We start from the raw sequence: 18,194 nt of genomic DNA, 5'->3' as shown, positions 1-18,194 counted from the left end.
GGCAGGGACCATGCGTGTCGGGTCAAAACGACACCCCGGCCCAGCGCAGGCAGGTGCTCTCTGACCGACAGAGGTGGACAGCTGGGTCATGTCTTACCTGATGTGCATGAGGTTCTCGTCCATGCTCCACGGGCTCTTGGGGGTGACGGGGATGGGGATTCCGTGTTGCTGGAGGCAAGAGTGACACAGAGCAGGCGTGAGGGAGCTTGAATTGGACGTGAGGGGCAGGACCGGCTGCCCTGGTTTTCTTCCAAGGTCGCAGACATCCTCAAACTCTGGCCCCCATGCAGTCAAGACCCTGGCCTCGTCTGTCTCCCCAGCCTGCCTGGGGAGGGCGTGAGGGCCCCATCGCTGGACTTGCCCATGCAGAAACTACCAGACCGTGTGTCTGATATGTTGCAGAGCGAATGCTGACCCTGGAGGTTCCTTCCAGAAGGTTCTCTGAGTCTACACTTTAAGGGCCCCTGAAGCACTTTGAGTGCGCCAGGCACTGCTCCGAGGGTCTCCCAACACCGCTCACTGGTCCCAACCACGACCCTGCAAGCTGGGGGCTGGAATGGACCAAACTTTCACCAAGGATCTCACCCAGGGTGTCTGTGCCCACACGGGTGCTTCGTGTTGACCCAAGGAAAGGAGAGATGCCCACAAGTGCCTCTAGCTCATGGCACTTTCTGGAAACCACCCATCTCCTCCTGTTCAGCACAATCGCCACACACATCCCTCTGCAACCCTGAAAGGGGACAACTCGGGCAGATCGCCCCATCCTCCCCATTGGTTCTGACTATGTTTTGCTTCCCAAATGATCCATCCATGGTTCAAGGAGAAAACCCATCCCCCCCGGAGACCCTGCGCCTGAAAGGCTGTTGGCGACCACTTTGAAGGCCCACCTTACTCAGCCTTTTGGATTAAAGATGAGGCTGGTTCCCTGAGTGGCCCCGTGCTGCCCTGGCTGACACCTGGTTAGAATCCAGCACAGGCACTGCATTCTGCCTGCTCCTCCTCGTGCTAACTGGGCACAGAAGGCAGCTGAGTGGCTCAGCCCGGCCCCTTTAAGCCGGGGAGACCAGATACTCTGCCCACCAAGCCCCCTTTCAGAGCCTCGGTCTGCGTGGCTCCCAGAACCTGGGAGGCTCCAGCCTCAACAGCATCCACTGGCATCTTCCCCTATCCCTCCTGACGGGGCTCTGCTCTCACTCCCAAGACTGTAAGATTCTAGACGCCTCCTCCAGGGAGCCACTGTGTTTCCCTCATCACCACTTTATTTATTTCAAAATAAATTAGGCTAAAACCCTCTGGGTTCTTTTTTTTCCAACCTTTATCAAGAGACTCGCTTTAAAAGAAACAGCTCACATCTAATCCAGAATTTGTGTAGTCTTCAATTTAAACCACAGGCAAATGGGAACACCTCATTTAGAGGCTGGTCAGTGTTGGGGGGCCACTTGTCCCCCCCAGAGTCAAACCCACACGTTCCCCCTGGGCTCTCTCCTGGTAGAGTGGGCCCGGTGTGGGGACCAGGGTGCCGTGCAAGACAGGCTGAAATTCCCGCAGAGAGGAAGCCTGGGCTGGGCCCGAGAAAACCAGCCATCGGGTTCCCTCGAGCCTTGTTTTGGGGGGTAGTTTGGAAACACTCTTGCTGTCTCTTTCCCGCTGGGCCTCCATCAGAGCAAGGAGAGAAAGGGAGAGAAGGAAGGAGGACCAGGATGGCAGCCCCTGCTCGGCAGGGAGATGCACACAAATGCCAAAAATAGTTACAGTTCTGACCAAAGAGATCTGTGTTCCCCTCCCCTCTGTCCTGAGGTCCCCACCCGCCACACACAGGAAACTAAACCACCTTCAATGTGTAGACAGGAGACCACCCTGCTTTGCAGCTCCCCACCTTGTAGGCTGGCTTTAAAAAAAAATTAATTATGGTGGCAAGATAAGGATGGCGTGGTCCTCAGTGTTTTTCCCTTGGAAGATGGACTTGGGGCGAGACAGAAAGTGAAGTGAACTCGTGTTTTTCCCGGGCCTTCTACAGCACCTTTCTGCCTTGGCGACTTATGGGTCTTGAAAGCAGGGTTTTCAAAGCCCCACTGATTTTCGTCGCAGCTGATTGACATCCTGCCTGGCTCTGAATTTTGGACAAAGCCTCGTTGCTGCTCAGTTATTCTAGTCATTTCCTGGGTGCAGAACCACCGCCTCCCTCCTAGAATGTGCAGACTCCCCAGAATGCAATTCTGATACCAGCCTCCGAGAGAGGGTGGGTGGCTGAAGGACCAGACTCGTCCTTCCGGGGCAAACTTTCTTGTTCAAAAGGTTATTCGAGAGAGAAGCTGCGTGAAGCACCTTGTCCCCACAATCTGGGAAGGAGGACCCCCACGAGTCCTGAAACTCGTGTGTGCTGGGAAACCCAGGAGCGGCTTTTGTCTGGGAGTGCAACGGAAACGAAGGGCATCGTACGGCTCAGCCCCGGCCCTCTCTTGAACCACGACTGCAGGCGTGAGGATGTAGACGGGGCGGGGGCTCCGATTCATTATTCTTAAAGATGAAACGTGCTTCATATTCTGTATCAAGGAGACGGAGGGGGAAAAAAGCCTCGCCAACCCAGTTCCCTTAATAGCTCCGCTATTTGAGAATTTGTTTGGCAACATATGGGCCTGCTCTTGTAAACTCCCCTCTTAATAATAAAACAACAGATGGTGGAGGAGATCCTTCCTCCGAGCACTCCAGGTCTTAATGGGCTGCTGGCGGCAGGGGCAGGGCTGTGTCCCCGCGGCGTCCCCTACCACGCGGCACCTCGGCTGCAGCGAGAGCTCGCAGCCAGCCCTGGCGACTGCTATTTAAAAACCTGAGCAATTTTCTGGTGTGTGCACCGCGTTGCTTTCCCCGTCTGATTGATTGAGGCTGTTTGTCAAGGGCTGCCATCACGTCGCTAAAAAGAAAGGTACCCCGGGGCGCAGCTAAGGATCTTGATGCAAAACTTCTAATATGTTTTATTGCAACTTGTACTTCAAAAGGGCTGGCGTGACAAAGGCCTTTGTCTGCCCCTGCCCCTCGGAGCGCCTACCTGGGAAGCCTACCTGTTCCCAGGAAAGCGCTGGGGACAATTAGCAGCCAGGTAATTGAGGAGCAGAGAATGGCCTCGCTCACATCCCCGGCTGTCCCGTGAGTGACACACAGCAGAGGTGGCGGGAGAACGGGAGGCAGAGGGGGTCAGGCGCCCTCTGACTGGAGGGACTGGGGACTCCCCTTGGAGAGGCCCAGCCCAGGCAGGGACCACACCTCTGTGAGGCCGGCCCAGGGGACAGGTGCCACGGAGGGGGGCAGCGCAGGCAGAGATTCAGTCCCCCAGGCATGGGGCTCAGCCCTGGCCTCGTGACACCAGCCCAGACAGCCCCCAGGAGGGATGTGCCGGGAGGGCAGCAGGTAAGGGCTGGGGTGGTGGTGGACTCAGCCATACCTTCGCGTACTCCATCAGATCGCTGCGGCCCTGGAACCGGGTGTAGAACTCGGGCATCCTCCAGGGAGCGATGACCTGGACACGGGGCACAGAGTCAGCCCCGGGAGGGCCCGGCTGCTGGCTTCTCCTGGCCCTTAGGCTGCAGAGCTGGCCTCTCTGTTAAGGGGCCTGTGGCTCCGATGGCCACCTTGGGAGTCTCCTGCTGTGTCCCCAGAGGGGATGCAGTCCATGGGGGGTGGGCAGAGGACCCCAACAGTCAGGGGAGGAATGTGGCCTGCCACGCTGGGGGTGGCTGTGGAGAGGCCCCAGCTCCATGGCAGAATGGCCATGTCTCCTTGGGCAGGTCCCTGCTTCTTTGGGCCTCAGTCTCCCCAACTGAGACCTGAGGGTTTGAACTAAACAGCCCTCCAGTTCCTTGCTAGCACACTGGTCAGAGGGCCAGGACTCCCCTGGGGACTAAGGGACGGTCCCTGGAGCTGCAGCTGCCTGGCCTGGCCCTGCTCCGGGATGGTGGGGCCCAGAGATGATACACGCCCCCACCCACTTCTTCTCTTGCTTCCCTTCCTTCCGCACCTCAGAGCTGCTCTGCGTGGGGAAGGGAGTCAGGTGTCAGAGCCTGACTGAGGGGACCGAGCCCATTCCAGCCTGGGGGTGCCAGGAACAGGTCCCCAAGAGCCCCCACTCAGCCCTGGAGCCAGCCAGGCCCCTGCCTCTGATGGCAACAGCCCAGTTGGGGGGTGGGAGTGTCATCTAGATGGAGAAGCCAGTTTGATTTCTGGGCTGTGGAGTGATGGGGGTCGGGTGGGGGGAGAAGGGCTCCCCCAGCCCTACAACGAGCAGCCCCTGGACCAGGGCACCGGGATCACCCTCTGGCCTCATCCCAGCTCCCAGAGACCAGCTTGGGCCCCTGCCCCCACCCCATCCCAGCCTCTGGGCTTGGCCTCCACAGACAAAGACCCAGAAACCGGACACTTTGGCCCCCCAAGCTGGTGGGAACACAGAGAGTAGGGGTCGGGGGAGGGTCCCCACGCCCACCGGCCCGCAGCAAGTCAACAGACAGCCACTGTCTCAGGGTTTCTCAGCCCCCCGGTGTTTGGGGTCAAACTAGATCATCAGAGCTCATTCTGGCTCACCTCCAGGGCACTCGCACCCTGCAAGCAGCTGCTGGCAGGTTAAAGGGACAAAGACGTTCCACTTAAAAGAAAAAAAATGGAACCCTCTTAGAGCCCCTTGGGGGCTTGGGAGGGGGCACATCTTCTGTAGCTTCACCCGAAGTGGCCTCAAAGGAGCTCAGACTGCCACCTGTGCCGTCCAATATGGCAGCCAGGAGCCACACGTGGCCACCGTGGTCTGACACGTGGCTGGTCCCATCAGGGATGTGCTAGTGTAAAGCATACATTAGATCTTGAAGACTCAGTACAAAAAAAAAATGTGAAACATCTTATTAATACTTTTTTATACTGATGACATGTTGACTGACACCATTTTGGATACAGATTCAGTAAAATATATTATTAAAATGGTGTCAGTTGTTGTTTTTTTATTTTGCTTTGTCTATTGTCTGTGGGGCTCGCACTACATTTCTACTGCTTGGCCTGAGCCCCGTAGGCCTGGAGCGCGGCCCGAGGCCTGCACCAAGTGTGCACTCAGTAAATACTGAGGGAATGAATAAGGGAAGGAATGGACGAATGGAAGGACGGACACAGGCCCAGGTCCAAGGTCAGGCTGCAGGGGCAGGGGCAGCAGACGCAGGCTGGGCGGTCCTGGTGAGGGCTCTCACGCCTGAGTGGCATGCCACAGCGGCTGATTCCCCAAGATCCTGTGATTCCCATCCCAGGGAAGGATCCAAGACGTCGGGGGTCTGGGCTCAGGCAGCCGGCGAGGAGCCAGGGCCTTAGCCGGGTGGCCCTGACCGGGGCCGGGAGGGCTATGAGCAGCCCAGACACCAGCCGACCAGGCCCCAGAACTGTTCCAGCCCGCACCCGGGAAGCCAGATCTGGGAACACGGACACGGGCTGAAGGGCAGCCACGTCTTTCTGTCCACTGCCCCGACCTACCCCAGCCCCGGGGCAGCATCCCTGGGAAGGACAAACAGGGGGAGAGAGGGCTGTGCCCCTGCCGCTGGCGTGAGCAAAGGGAGCTCTCTGTGGGAAAGAGGGGCACCACCCACCAGAGAAGATGCAGGTGCACCCTGCCCCTGCCCTGTGGAAGCTCCCAGAACCCCATGCCCTGCCTCCCAGGAGCCGCAGCCCCTGGCGCCCACCCCGAGGGGAGGAGCGGCGTCTTACCTTAATCTGGGGGGCCAGTGAGTAGCAGGTGAGCTCAAACCGGATCTGGTCATTCCCCTGAAACACAGAATCGGTGATTGTCAGGAGCCACGAGTGGGGTGGGGGCGCTGGGGGCAGGGGCAGCGCCATGACCTTCGACAGGAAGCCTGAGGGCTGCTTAGACAGGCCCCCTGGGTGGTTCTCCTCTCACACACATGCTCACCTCCAGCCTCACAACCTTCTGAGCTGGGGACTATTACTGGCCCGTTTTAAGGATGAAAACTGGGTTTTCTTGGAGAGGAAACACTGGTTCCTGCCCCAAAAGTGTAGTCAGGACTCAAACCCAGGACCCCGAGTCGGGAGCGGAGCTGTGTGGGCATGCAGGACAGGACACCCCTGTGTCCGTGCCTGTGCTTAGTCGTGACTGTGGGGACTCATGTGTGCACTGGTGTGTGAGCGTGCATGTGGGGCAGGTAGGGGGGTGCAGGGTGCACGTACCTGGGAACACATTGGGGCGTGCACACGGCGTCACGTATGTGCTCACTTCAGGGGGTGCGTGCGTGTGCAGGGCTGCAGGCCCGGCTCCCTGAGACTCCGGGTCCTTCTCCAGGCAGCCCCTGAGCTGCCTACACCTCAGCCTCTTCCTGAAGGTCCCACTGCCTGGCCTCCCCCCTGCCAACCTAGAGACCAAGTTCATGGTGCTTTGATCCTCCAGGTCCATAAAATCGGGACACCTGTTGCCTCTCTGAGCCTCAGTTTCCCCATCTATATAAGGCTGGTTGGGAGAGGAGGTGGATACAGACCATCACTCAGGGCCCTTTGCTCCTCAGCTCCTCTCTGCACAAACAGGGAAACTGAGAGGCCTGGCGAGGGAAGGGGACGCACGCACAGAGCCTGGCCTGGTACTGGCCCCCTGCCCACTGCCCTTGCGGGGGTGGTCCGGTCTGTCTGCGCCTGCGTCCTCTCCTGTAAAACGGAGACTCATCTCTCATCTGACACCCCGGGGAGCCGACGACGGGGAAGAGGAAGCAGCAGCCAGCCCAGCCCAGGCCCCGAGAGACAATGGCGGCCAGCGTCCTGCCTGCTCCCATCAGCTCGGCGGCTGGAGAGAGACTCAAGCGCCGCGGAAATAACAGAGGGGCCTCTCGCCTACTGTGAAAACTGCACGGCGCATCCCGGCAGCCGCAGGAGCAACGTGTTATTTTCCAGAGCCTTGTCAGGCGACGCACAAACACAGGTTCCAGCCCTCTCCGCAGAGCCGGGAGCCGAGCGCGGAGCGGCTGAGGCTGCTCTTCTCCAATACCTCCCGGGGCCACGAGCAGCGCCGGACCAGATCCCCCTCACCCTCCATTCAGTCCCTTTAGTGAGCACCCACTGTGTGCTGGCTGTCACCCCGGAGAGCCACCTGGGGCCAGTGGGATTTTTAACCCTATTTTACAGATGAAGGAAGCGAGGTTCAGAGAGGTGAAGTCATTTGCCCAGGGTCACACAGCCAGCAGGTAACACTCCCATCCTAATAGGTCCCGTTCACGAAACTTGTCTGAGTTCCCTACATAACGAACTCACTGAATCCTTACAGCAGCCCCCTGAGGCAGGTTCTATTATTATGCCCATCTTACGGATGGGGAAACTGAGGCACAAGGCGGTAGCAATTGCCCAAGGATGCATGGCCAGCGCAGCTCTGGAGCAGTGGCAGCCACCATACAAAGCAGACTCATTTTAGATTTGTAAAGTACGTGGAGTTGCATATCCTGGCGGTTCTGTCCCCACGGCTTCATGTTTCCCCCGTTCAACGGCGGCTTTTGCATCCTCGGACAGGCACACAGCGCCGGCACACACTGCCCTTCCCGACCCGCGTGCAGACACCCATCTGTTCTCTAGCCAGAGACCCTTGCAGAAGCCAAACACGCAGGCTCACTTGGTTCAAACCCTGTCCCAGACAAAAGCCAAGGCCCATCCAGTCCTCCCCTCCCCAACCTCAGGACCCCAACCCCAGGGCAGCCCCTGGCAGCTCCCCGGGGCAGGGGAGGAGGGACGTAGCTGTCACACACACCACGTGTGCATGCGCTGATACACATGCAGGTGTGTGTAAGAGTGGCTGCAGCGCCCACAGGGACTGGAGGAGCTGGCGGGGGGCGGGGGGCGTCCCATCTGCTTCCCGGCTAGCCATACAGATGGCACCATTTACAAAACTCCTGCCCCCCTGCACCCTTGCCCAAGTCTCAGGCTCATATTTCCAGGCCCCTCTTCCAAAACTGGGGGGGCCAGGGAGAAGGCCCTGGGAGGGCCACCCCAGCTTCTGTGCAGCTCTCTGGCGGGGAGGGGTCAGGGTCTCGGGGGACGGGGAGGGTGGAGCCCAGCTCTTCCTCTGCACCGGGAGCTGCCCGGACTGGGCCCCGGGAGGGCGGCTGCCACTCGCCTCCAGGCTTTTGCACAGGCTGTTCCTGCAGCCTGGGGTGCCCTTCCCTCTTCGTGTCACTGCTAACTCTTGCTCCCCTAGACGTCTCAGCATCACGGCCCCCGAGTGCCTTTGCGAGCCCGTCCTGTACCCGCATCCTGGGGCGTGGAGGAGAGCCAGTGCTGGGTAAATACTCCGTGTGTGGAGTGAGTGAACGAATGCATGATGGTGACACCTGTGACGCTGGAACAAGGAGCCCCGAGGCACTGGTTCTCCCCATCGCGCAACTCAGGAGCCAGAAGCTGGGAAAGGCCAGTGGCTGAGTTATCCAAATGGCCAGGACCTCAGGACTGGCCGTGCTGGGATCTCCTCTGCGCCTGTAGGGGACCCCCACCATCTGTGTGCACCCCAGCTCTTTTTCCTCACTGTGAACCCCTTGCAGAAAGTCCTGCCAAGTGTCCTGGGATCTGCCTCTGGGATTGCCAGCCTCCCACGGCCCACCCCACACCGCCCTGGTTCTGCCTTCTGGGGCCACACGGCCTCTCTCTGGATGCCCACCTCCTGACATGTGAAGTCAGTGCCGCCCACCCCAGCCAACCAGACCACACGCCCTGCAGGCGGCCGGCCCCTCCCTCCCCGCCACCTCTCTGGCCCACACTGCATTTCTCTGGACCCACACTGGGCCTCTCCGGTCCCCCCACTCACACCTCCCTGTTCTAGGAAGTTATCTCTGGAGGGTCTTGGGGGCTTCCCCAGGTTCTGTAAATAAGAGGAAACTGAGGCCCAGGAGTATGCCTTGCCCATCCACCCCCAGAGGAGAGGGTAGATCCAGGGTAGCACTGGGACACCTCCCACCGCCATCTTGGTCCCCTGTGGCCTTCCCACCGCTGGTCTTGGAGGGCCCCAGAGATGTTTTGGGGCTGATTGTCCCTCTTTTGGACACTAAGTGTGAACTGCAGGGACATCCCCACTCCCAAGGGGCCACAGAAAGGCTGCAGAGGGTGTTCTTCTCAGAACCAAAGCCCTGCAGGACCCAAGTTGGGAACAGAGGACGCTGGGTGGCCGTGGCCCCCTCCAGCGGCTTCTCTCCAGGGTCAGCCCCAGAGGCATCAAACCCAAGCCTCTGGTGCCCTCTGGTGGCCAAATGGAGCAACGCACACAGCTGCCACTGGCTATTCCCAGCTGCGTGCGGGCTAGTGGGGGGGGTCTCTCCCTGGACCCCAAGAATACCCATTCACTCCATCAGCCCTGAATGCACCCTCCTTAGTCCTGATGGTACTGGCGCAGGGACCTCCTCCAGGCAGGAGCCCTTCCAGATTCCTGATCTGGCCTTGGCTTGAATACCTCCTGGAACAGCGAGCTCACTGCCCAGCTCATCTCATCATGGGCAGATGAGACGGCTCGGAAGCTTCTCTATTCTGTGCTGACATGTGTTCTCACTGACCTTTCTCTGCTCGCAGGAGCCTCCAGTAAGTTCTGATAATCGTCCGATTAGGGCACCTCCCTTCCATTGAGGGTTCACCGCGTGCCAGGCCGTGCTGAGCACTTCATGGGAATTATCCTACTCATTGCTCCTGACTGCCCCATGAGCTGGTTCTATTCTATCCCCATTCTACAGACGGGGAAATGACTCATGGGGGTGAAGTCACCCAGCGTGAAAGTGGAGCCAGGATGTGACCACAGCTGTACGAGCCCCTTAGCCCTGAGTCCCGAACCTCTGGGGTCTCCTGCACCCTCTCCTACCACCCTCGAGTGGAGGGCGCCACGCACATGCCCATCCCTCCCCCTCTGATTTCCCGTCATCCTGCTCAAAACGTGCTCAACTGGGCTGTTCGTGAACACCAGGGCCTGTGTGTGTGAGACACACTCGCCAGTCCCCTTCTTCCACAGGAACCCACCATTTCAGTCCAGAACAACCCCCAACATCCCACTGGGGGAGTCGTTGGCCACCCCCTGTCCAGCCTGGGGCCCTCCCACACCTCCTAATCTATTGCCCTCGGGATGAAGCCCAACCCTGTGGCATGGCCACGGCCCAGCCCTGACCCTGATACCTCTCTCATGGCTACAGCTCCTGCCCCACGCTTCGAGACAGGCCTCTTGTCTCTAGGCCTTTGCACAGGCTGTTCCCTCTGCCTGGCACACTCTTCCCGTGCCCCGTTATTCATTTACCTATACTCATCCTTCAGGGCTGTGCTCTGTAAGACAGCCTTCCTTCAGTCCCTTGCCTGCTGCCCCCACGGTTCCCCTGGCATGGACCCTCCAGCAGCCTCATCATGCGTCCATTCTCCTCCCCCTTGCTGGGACACAGGCTCCCCCAGGGCGGAGACGGGGACCAAGAAGTGCAACACTGTTGCCATGCCCAGCAGGCGCCCAGCCTTTACAGACACCCGGTACCAGCTTGCTGACACAGCGCCCAAGCAAACGAATGAATGGACGCGTGAGCTTTCAAAGACACGAACCACCGCCACCCTGGTGGGCTGGCTGCTTGCAAGGCCACCCTCAAGTCACGGCTCCTCCAACTTAATCTTAGTTGCGAGTGTCCCTACGTCACAACGAGCCAGGGCCTGCTCCTCCCAGCACTGCCACCCAGTGCAGGGGGCCAGTGTCTGGTTAGCACATGTGTGCTGGTGAGGTAGTGAGCTCCCCGTCACTTGGGAGGTTCAGAGTCTGCTGATGCGGGCTGTTGAGCAGCCACCTCCTGTACCCGGCTGTTCGCGTGGTGTCCACCCACTGAACTCATGACTCAAGGCCCTTTACAGTAACCTTGCCTGAGAGTCGTCAGCACTGTTAGGAGTCTTGTTTCTTGGGCACTGCCGCCTCGGGACAGCACGCTGGGGGCCTTCCTGCCTTACACCCCACAGGGTCCTCCGTCAGGGTGCGCTGGCACACACGAGGGCCGGGAGTAGGGGTGTGTCATAGGCTGAATTGTGTCCCCCACAGAAGATGAAGCCCTGGCTCCCAGGGTCTCCGAATGTGATCCTACTGGAGGTAGGGTCTGTGCCAGGCAGAGGTAACCAAGTTAAGACGAGGTCACGGGTGGGCCCTCATCCAGTATGGCTGGTGCTCTCATAAAAAGGAGAAGTTTGGACCCAGAAACAGACAGACACAGAGGGAAGAGGGTGTGACGATGCACGGGGAGAAGGCCACGTGCACATGGAGGGTCGGGGTGAAGCACCTACACGCCGAGGGACACCGAGCTACCAGAGCCAGGAGAGGCCTGGAACGGTTCCTTCCCTAGTGCCCGCAGAGGGAGCACGGCCCTGCTGACACCTTGATTTTGGACTTCTGGCCCCCAGAACTGTGAGACGACACATTCCTGGTGTTTAAGCTGCCCAGGCTGTGGTGCTTAGTCACAGCAGCCTTGGGAAACTAAGACGGGGTGTTATCCCCATTCTGCAGATGAAGAAACTGAGGGTCCGGGAGGGGAAGGGCTTCACCCAAGGGCACACAGGTAGGACCCGGCAGAGCTGGGACTCAAACCCCGCTCTGCTAACTCGGGGTTTCTGACCCTTTCCCTACACCACACGGTGACACACGTTCGGTGACCTTGGCCATTGGCAGTGTCCCCAAGCCTCAGCATCAAGTTTGCCAAACAGGGTGACATCACTCCCACTGTGTGTGGAACACGCACAGGGGACTCACCGCACACGGAGCTCAGGGTGAGGCTGTCACCCCTGGTACTCACTATCTCTACTATGGTCCCCTTCTTCAGACCAGATAGGCCAGCCTGCTGGCCGCACGCCGGACAGCTGTGGGGGAAACCTACACGCACTCGAGGGCCATCCATCGCCCGGGTGCCTGTGTCCCCCTTCACAGGCTCCTCTGCCTCCTCCTCCCTCCGCCCGGCCCCCGAGTGCCATCCCTCCTCTGCCTCACCTTTCCTGTGGCGCCGTGGGACACGTACTGGGCGCCCTCCCGCTGGGCAATCTCCACCTGTTTGCGGGCGATGCAGGGTCTGGCGAGAGCGGTGCCCAGGAGGTAGCGGTCCTCATACAGGGCGCTGGACTGGATGGCGGGCCAGATGAACTCCTCCACAAACTCCCTGCTCACGTCCTCGATGAACACCTGTGGGCAGAGGAGCCTGTGGGAGGGAGCCTTGGCAAGGACGGGGCCCAGTTGGAAGACAGCCCCAGGGGCTCAAATGGCCTGTGTCTAAGGCAGACACTGCTAATGAATCCTGGCAAGCTGTACCTCCGCTTTTCCTTCTGCATCTGTACAAGACATCACTAATCAATCCAGCACACAGAACTGTTACTCTCCCTCCTGCACCCATGGCAGACATTGCTAATCAATCCTGATACACCATCCAGCTGAAACTACATGTGGTTATTAAACCCCTCCCAGCACAGCATGCTGGGCCTGAGATGAAACTCAGTTGCCACCTAAGATCTAGCGCAGTAGACAGATGTGATCCACAAAAGCCACTGATGATTTGGTCCTCCAGGGGCAGTTGGTAATATCTGGAGGATGTCACAACTGGCAGGTTGGGTGAGGCGATTCTTGCCTCTAATGGGTAGAGGCCAGGGATGCTGCTAAACATCCTGCAATGCACAGGACAGCCAGCCACACGTCCATTGTGCTGAGTCTGAGAAACCCTGATGGTTGGATGAGGAATGGTTTTCAAAACGTAGACCTACGGGGGTCCCCAAGACCCTTTCCGGGGGACTCTGAGTGAAAACATTTTTTGTAATGATATTCAGCCTTACTTGCCTTTTTCACTCTGGACATTCACACTGAATATGCAAAAGCAATGATGGGTGAAAGGGCTGGCGCCTCAGCAACAATGAGGGCAGAGGCACCAAACTGCGCATTGCACTTGTGTTCTTCACGCCTCGCTTCCACAATGCCAATTCTCTTAAGATTGGTCTTGAAGAAGCAGTAAAAATAATTACGACTGTTAAATCTCAACCCTTAAGTACAAAATGTGAAATACGCACGAAATACTTCTGCTGCATTCCAAGGTGAGCCGCAAGCTGAACTAGCCACTTTTTTCATAGAACGTTTTTTATACTTGGAAGAAGGACTGACAGACAAAACGTGGTCCTTCAGACTTGGGTTTTTGGCCAATAGTTTTACAAAAATGAATGAAGTGACTCTGCCACTTCCAGGAAATCTGAGTATTTGTTGCCAATGATAAAATTCAAGCTTTCCAGCAAAAATCAGAATTACAGAAAACTTGTATCTGACACTGTGAGCTCGACAGCTTCCTAATACTTCTGATGTGAGTAGTGGTGATACTGACAAATGTGATGTTTCGATATTTTATCAGGAAACGTGTCAACATTTGGAAGATCTATATAACTCAATGAGACAATGTTTTTCAAATGACCAATGCATGATGTTACACAATCTTGTGTGGGAAAAAGATCCACTCAAAGTGTAAGATGGACCAGTGGATTCTTTTTCTTTTTTTTTTTTTTGGTGAGGGAGATTGGCCCTGAGCTAACATCTGTGCCCATCTTCCTCTATTATGTACGTGGGATGCTGCCACAGCATGGCTTGATGAGCAATGTGTACGTCCACACCTGGGATCCGAACCCGAGAACCCAGGCCACCGAAGCGAAGTATGTGAACTTAACCACTACACCACCGGGACGGCCCCAGACCAGTGGATTTTAATGCATGAAAAACTCATTGCTGTAGTTTCAGATTCCCCATCACACTAATCTTTCAAGAAACTCTCACTTGTTGAGCTTGGTGTAGTAAAAAATGTCCCCAACTATCTGAAAAGGCTATAAAAATATTCCTCTCGCTTCCAGTGGTACATCTGTAAGGCCCAATTTCCTTCCTAATTTCAACCCCAACAACACATCATAGATCAGATGCAGAAACGGCTGTGAGAATCCCTCTGTCTTCTGTTAAACCAGACATTAAAGAGCTTTGCAAAAATGTCAACCAATGCCACTCTCACGAAATATTTCTGCTTTGGAAAATAGTTATTTTTCATAAGTAAAAATGTTACTTATGTTAACATGTACTGTTTTTAATATTTTTTAATGAATTAATATTTTTAAAATTTCGGCTTTTATTTCTAACGTGACAGTGTTGATAGACGTAATTCACAGGAGCTCTCTGGGGCCCTCGATAATTTTTTAGAGTGTAAAGGGGTCAGAAGATTCTTTGTACCATTTCTGCAACTTCCTGTGAGCCTATAGCTATTTCAAAAGAAAATGATTTTTTTTTAAAAATGAAGCAAATGAAAGAAAATGAAAATGAAAAGAAAAGCAATGGGAACCACTTCAGAATGTTATATGCAAGAAAATAAGCATAAAAAATTCCAAATAAATAAGAGGGTAGTGGAGGTCTGAGCGCAAAAAAATTTGAGAGCTGCTTCTCTGGAGGAGTGAACTGAGGCAGGCTCTTCACACAAAAACCCCCCTTGTGCGTTGCCCGAGACTCCACTCACATCTCCAACACCCAGCGATTCTTACCCCACTTTCGGGTCTCCAGCTCAGACAACTCCTCTCCGAGACTTGAGGGGACACGCCCCTGAGGAGGGACATCCAGGTTTAGGCCTGTGGCCAGTGATGTGACGTGGGGTCGTGGGTGCTCACTCCGTCACACGTTCATTTTAACATGCTAATTGAGCCTTCCTATGGGCCAGGCTCGTGTCTCAGGTTCTGGGAACCCTGCATAAGTGCCTTTTAGAGGGAACTGGTTCTGACTGGACAGGTGGGCTGGTGGCCTTTCACACCATTCCTGCCACGTCCCCTGCCAACTCCCCTAAGTGAAGGGGCACGGTGCCAGGGACTTCCCCACGGGAGCAGCTCACACTTTCACTGTGAGCCCGTGTGAGCAGGGGCCATGCTGGCCCCGTTAACCACATGGGCCCCAGACCCAGCACAGGGCCTGCCTGCCACAGGATTTGATGCTCAATCAACGCACGGGACTCAGCTGGAGTTTTCTGGTTCTGTTGAATGGATGGAAGGATAGGTGGATGGATGGATAGGTGGATGGACAGAGAGATAAAGGAGGGATGGGCAGATGGATGGATGGAGGGACGGATGGGGATGAGATAGAAGGATGAGGAGGGGGGAGGCGGGCTGGCTGGGCGGAAGACTGGCTGGGGAGGCAGGAAGACGATGGCATTCACTGAAAGCAGGAGGAATTGATCTCATACTCCCGGAATCCAGAGGACAGATTGGAAGGGGTGCAGGGGACACGGAGCTCTGGGACAGGAACACCCACTGCTGCCGCCACCATGTCAAAACCCCACTTCCAGCCCCAAATCTTGCATCCTACTTTGTACCTTTTTGGCCCCGAGCTTCAGCGCCTTCCTCCTGGCTTCCTCGAAGTCTTCCTTCTGGCCGATGTTGGCCTGAGGAGCAGAAGCAGAGGCCCAATCAGTGCAGGGGGCAGAGAAATGAGCGGGAGAAGGATATCAGCCCCCCACCCCCGGGGTGAGCTCTGGACAAGCACCGTCCAGCCACAACAGCCCCCAAACGGAGGTGGTTTCCACTGGAGGGGCCAGGGTAACAGGGAAAAGGAGACCGCGTACAAATCAGGGTGGGAGAAGCTGGGATACTTCCAGGAGCTGACACTCGGAGCTGCCTGGGCGACTGGGAAGCCGCCTGTGTGGGTGGAAGGACTGGCTGAGCCCGGCCCTTTGTACCCTGGCTACTGGGACGCAACACGAGCTGTCACTGCCTTGAAGGTCCGAGGCTTCCTTGAACCCATCTATCTCTTCTCCCAATCTCCCCCAAAGCCCGGCTTGTTCGGGACTGCCCAACCCCCAGCTCGCCTCCCCAGCCAAGTGCAGCGTCGTCCCAAGACACCTGGTTCCGCGGCCCCTTGTCTAGACACTGACCTGTTTTCTGCTGGCTGCTCTCTGGCCTGCTGCCCAGAACCTGGCCTGGCACTCTGCTCCTCGGACTCTGGAATCTCCCCAGAGCCTAGCTGCAGGTGCCTTTCTGAGATTTAAATCGGCCCGGGATCTGGACCACTCGATGAACACACCGCGGGCTGTTTGCATCCACTCAAGGCTGTGCCCTCACCCACCAGGTGACTGTGAGCCAGGCACTTGCCCTCCCTGGGCCTCACCCTCCACCTGAATGACAAGGGGACGGGGAGCTGTTCTGTATGGTATATTGACTGTAACAGCCAACAAACCACGCTTGGCCACAGCTGAACTTTTGTGTCCAGAGTGCCATCCTTACTTCCTCTGGAAACAGAACCTTCCTTCCTGAGATCTCTTTCCACAGGGATGGAGAGGAGCAAATCACGTCTCCTGTTCACTGCAGGGGCAGGCCGATGACCCAAGCCTAGCCAGTCAGAGCCCTCCAAGACACAGCCTTGGTGACCATGGTGGGCAGTGACTCAGGCCAATGAGAATACTCCTGGGCCCTCCTGTCAGAGTCACTGGGGGAAGCCAAGAATGAAGCCAAGTAGCGACGAAGACAGATCTGGATAAGCACCTGGATCCAGCCTTGCCCGAAGCCATCCCACCCCTAGACTTCTAAGTTACATGAGCCAAGAACTGTCTTGTTTTTCGGCTTTTTTGCTTGAGCTGGTATGAGTTGGCTTTCTAGACTTTGCAACCAGGAGTCCTGAATAGCACAGCCACATGGAGAAACATTCAGAGGCTACATCCAGGTTCATGAGAAATGGAGCCGCTTTGATTAGGGATTCAGCCATGGACGCTGAATGGGGGAGTGGCATCATACCTAACCTATGACCTATGGCCTGTGACCTATTTGCCATCCCAGAACTAGGTGACCTCCAAAGTCTCTCTCAGCCCAACCACGGCAGGATTCTACAATCTTTGCTGAATTATTGGGGGCTGACAAAGGACTTCTGGAAAGGAGAAGACTGTCTGCTCCCCTCGGCCCTCAGCAGGCCCAAGCCAACAGCCGGCTCCAGGCTGGCTGGCCCAGCAGCACTGCCAAGCCCTCCAGTCACCCGGATGAAAGCCGGCCTCCTCCATGCTCTGGGGGGCATCTCGGACTTGGGGACATCAAGGACGCTCATTTTACAGATGAAGAAAGTGACAGTACAATAAGAAGCATTTTCCTACAGTTCAGGCTTAGAAAGGAGAAGCCCGGCTTGGACGAGTGACAAAGAGCAGTAGGGCCGGCTGGAGTGACAGCAGGACAACAGAAAAACAGACACACCGGGCGCCTCCTCACCAGGTAGGCAATGACGTCATAGCCTTGTTCCTTCAGCCACACGAGAATGCAGGAGGTGTCCAGGCCGCCACTGTAGGCCAGAACCACGGAGCCTTTGCCGGACATCTCGTCTGGAGGGAGTTCAAGAACGCGAGTGACCCAGAGCCAGCCCCTGCCACCAGCTCCCTCCTGGCTGTCCCTCAGCCCCACCTTGGACAAGCTGCCACCAGGGGGCGGGGAATAGGATGTTCACCCGTGGCCAGCTGAGGAGCTGTTCCTTCGTGCAGCCACACCCCCGCCGCCCCAGGGAACTCTGACCCCGCACACGCGTGCACACCCACACACCATGCTGGGGCCTGGGACTGCTGACAGCAGAGTTTGGGGCTGGCAGGGGGTAGGCATGTCTTGGAGACAATTCCCCACAAGCTGGAGAGGGTGCCTGAGGCTGAGCTGTTTGAAGCAAGGCCGGGATGTGAAGGATGAACGGCTCGGAGGGGCCTCGGTCCTGGGCCTCTGGCAGCCCGGACATCCCCAATCAGAACCGCCCTCTGCTAAGCTCAGTCAGTGCCAGGCATGGCCCCGGGGGCTTTGCGTGGATCACCCTGCACCCCCGCTCTGGCCCCCATGCAGAAAGTGTGTCATGCCCACTGGGGAGGCAGAGACAGGCTCAGAGAGGTCAGCAGCTGGCTCGAGGTCACAGAGCATGTGTCTGTGTCTGGCTCCAGAACCTGGGCTCTTCCCAGCATGCAATGTTGCCTCCCACCTGCAGGTGGAATAGGATGCTTGGGGCAGAGCCCCCACCCCCTGTGCCTCTCCCACCCGGGGCCTCCAGGAGCCTTCACACTGGGATTTCAGGCTCTTCTCAAACGCAAGCACCTCTGTGCCGAAAAACACAGGAGACCTGAGCACCCCAGTGAAGACAGCTCTGAACATGCTCAGTTAGAAGGAGCTCAGAGACCAACTCCTCCAGGGCACAGATGGAGAAA

At 57.1% G+C, this 18,194-nt stretch overlaps 1 protein-coding gene across 5 annotated transcripts in view; it reads right to left on the bottom strand.

The window, feature by feature from the left end:
- Window positions 1-18,194, bottom strand: part of ASS1 (argininosuccinate synthase 1) — a 54,372-nt gene that overhangs the window by 30,060 nt on the left and 6,118 nt on the right. For 4 of the 5 annotated variants that reach the window (XM_058524297.1, XM_058524293.1, XM_058524296.1 and 1 more), the window contains 6 exons: window positions 17,215-17,339; window positions 15,354-15,422; window positions 11,981-12,169; window positions 5,728-5,784; window positions 3,440-3,514; window positions 98-168 (listed from right to left, as the gene is read on the bottom strand). In XM_058524297.1, coding sequence (XP_058380280.1) covers window positions 98-168; window positions 3,440-3,514; window positions 5,728-5,784; window positions 11,981-12,169; window positions 15,354-15,422; window positions 17,215-17,334 — 581 coding nt within the window. In that variant the 5' untranslated portion in view covers window positions 17,335-17,339. The remainder of the gene's footprint in view (window positions 1-97; window positions 169-3,439; window positions 3,515-5,727; window positions 5,785-11,980; window positions 12,170-15,353; window positions 15,423-17,214; window positions 17,340-18,194) is intronic. The other variant, XM_058524294.1, reaches the window with a different exon arrangement.

Source organism: Diceros bicornis, chromosome 28 (genome assembly GCF_020826845.1).
Source record: "Diceros bicornis minor isolate mBicDic1 chromosome 28, mDicBic1.mat.cur, whole genome shotgun sequence".
NCBI classification, from domain to species: Eukaryota; Metazoa; Chordata; class Mammalia; order Perissodactyla; family Rhinocerotidae; genus Diceros; species Diceros bicornis.
The sequence above is the reverse complement of the archived record's forward strand: the minus strand, read 5'-3'. Positions and strand labels throughout refer to the sequence as shown.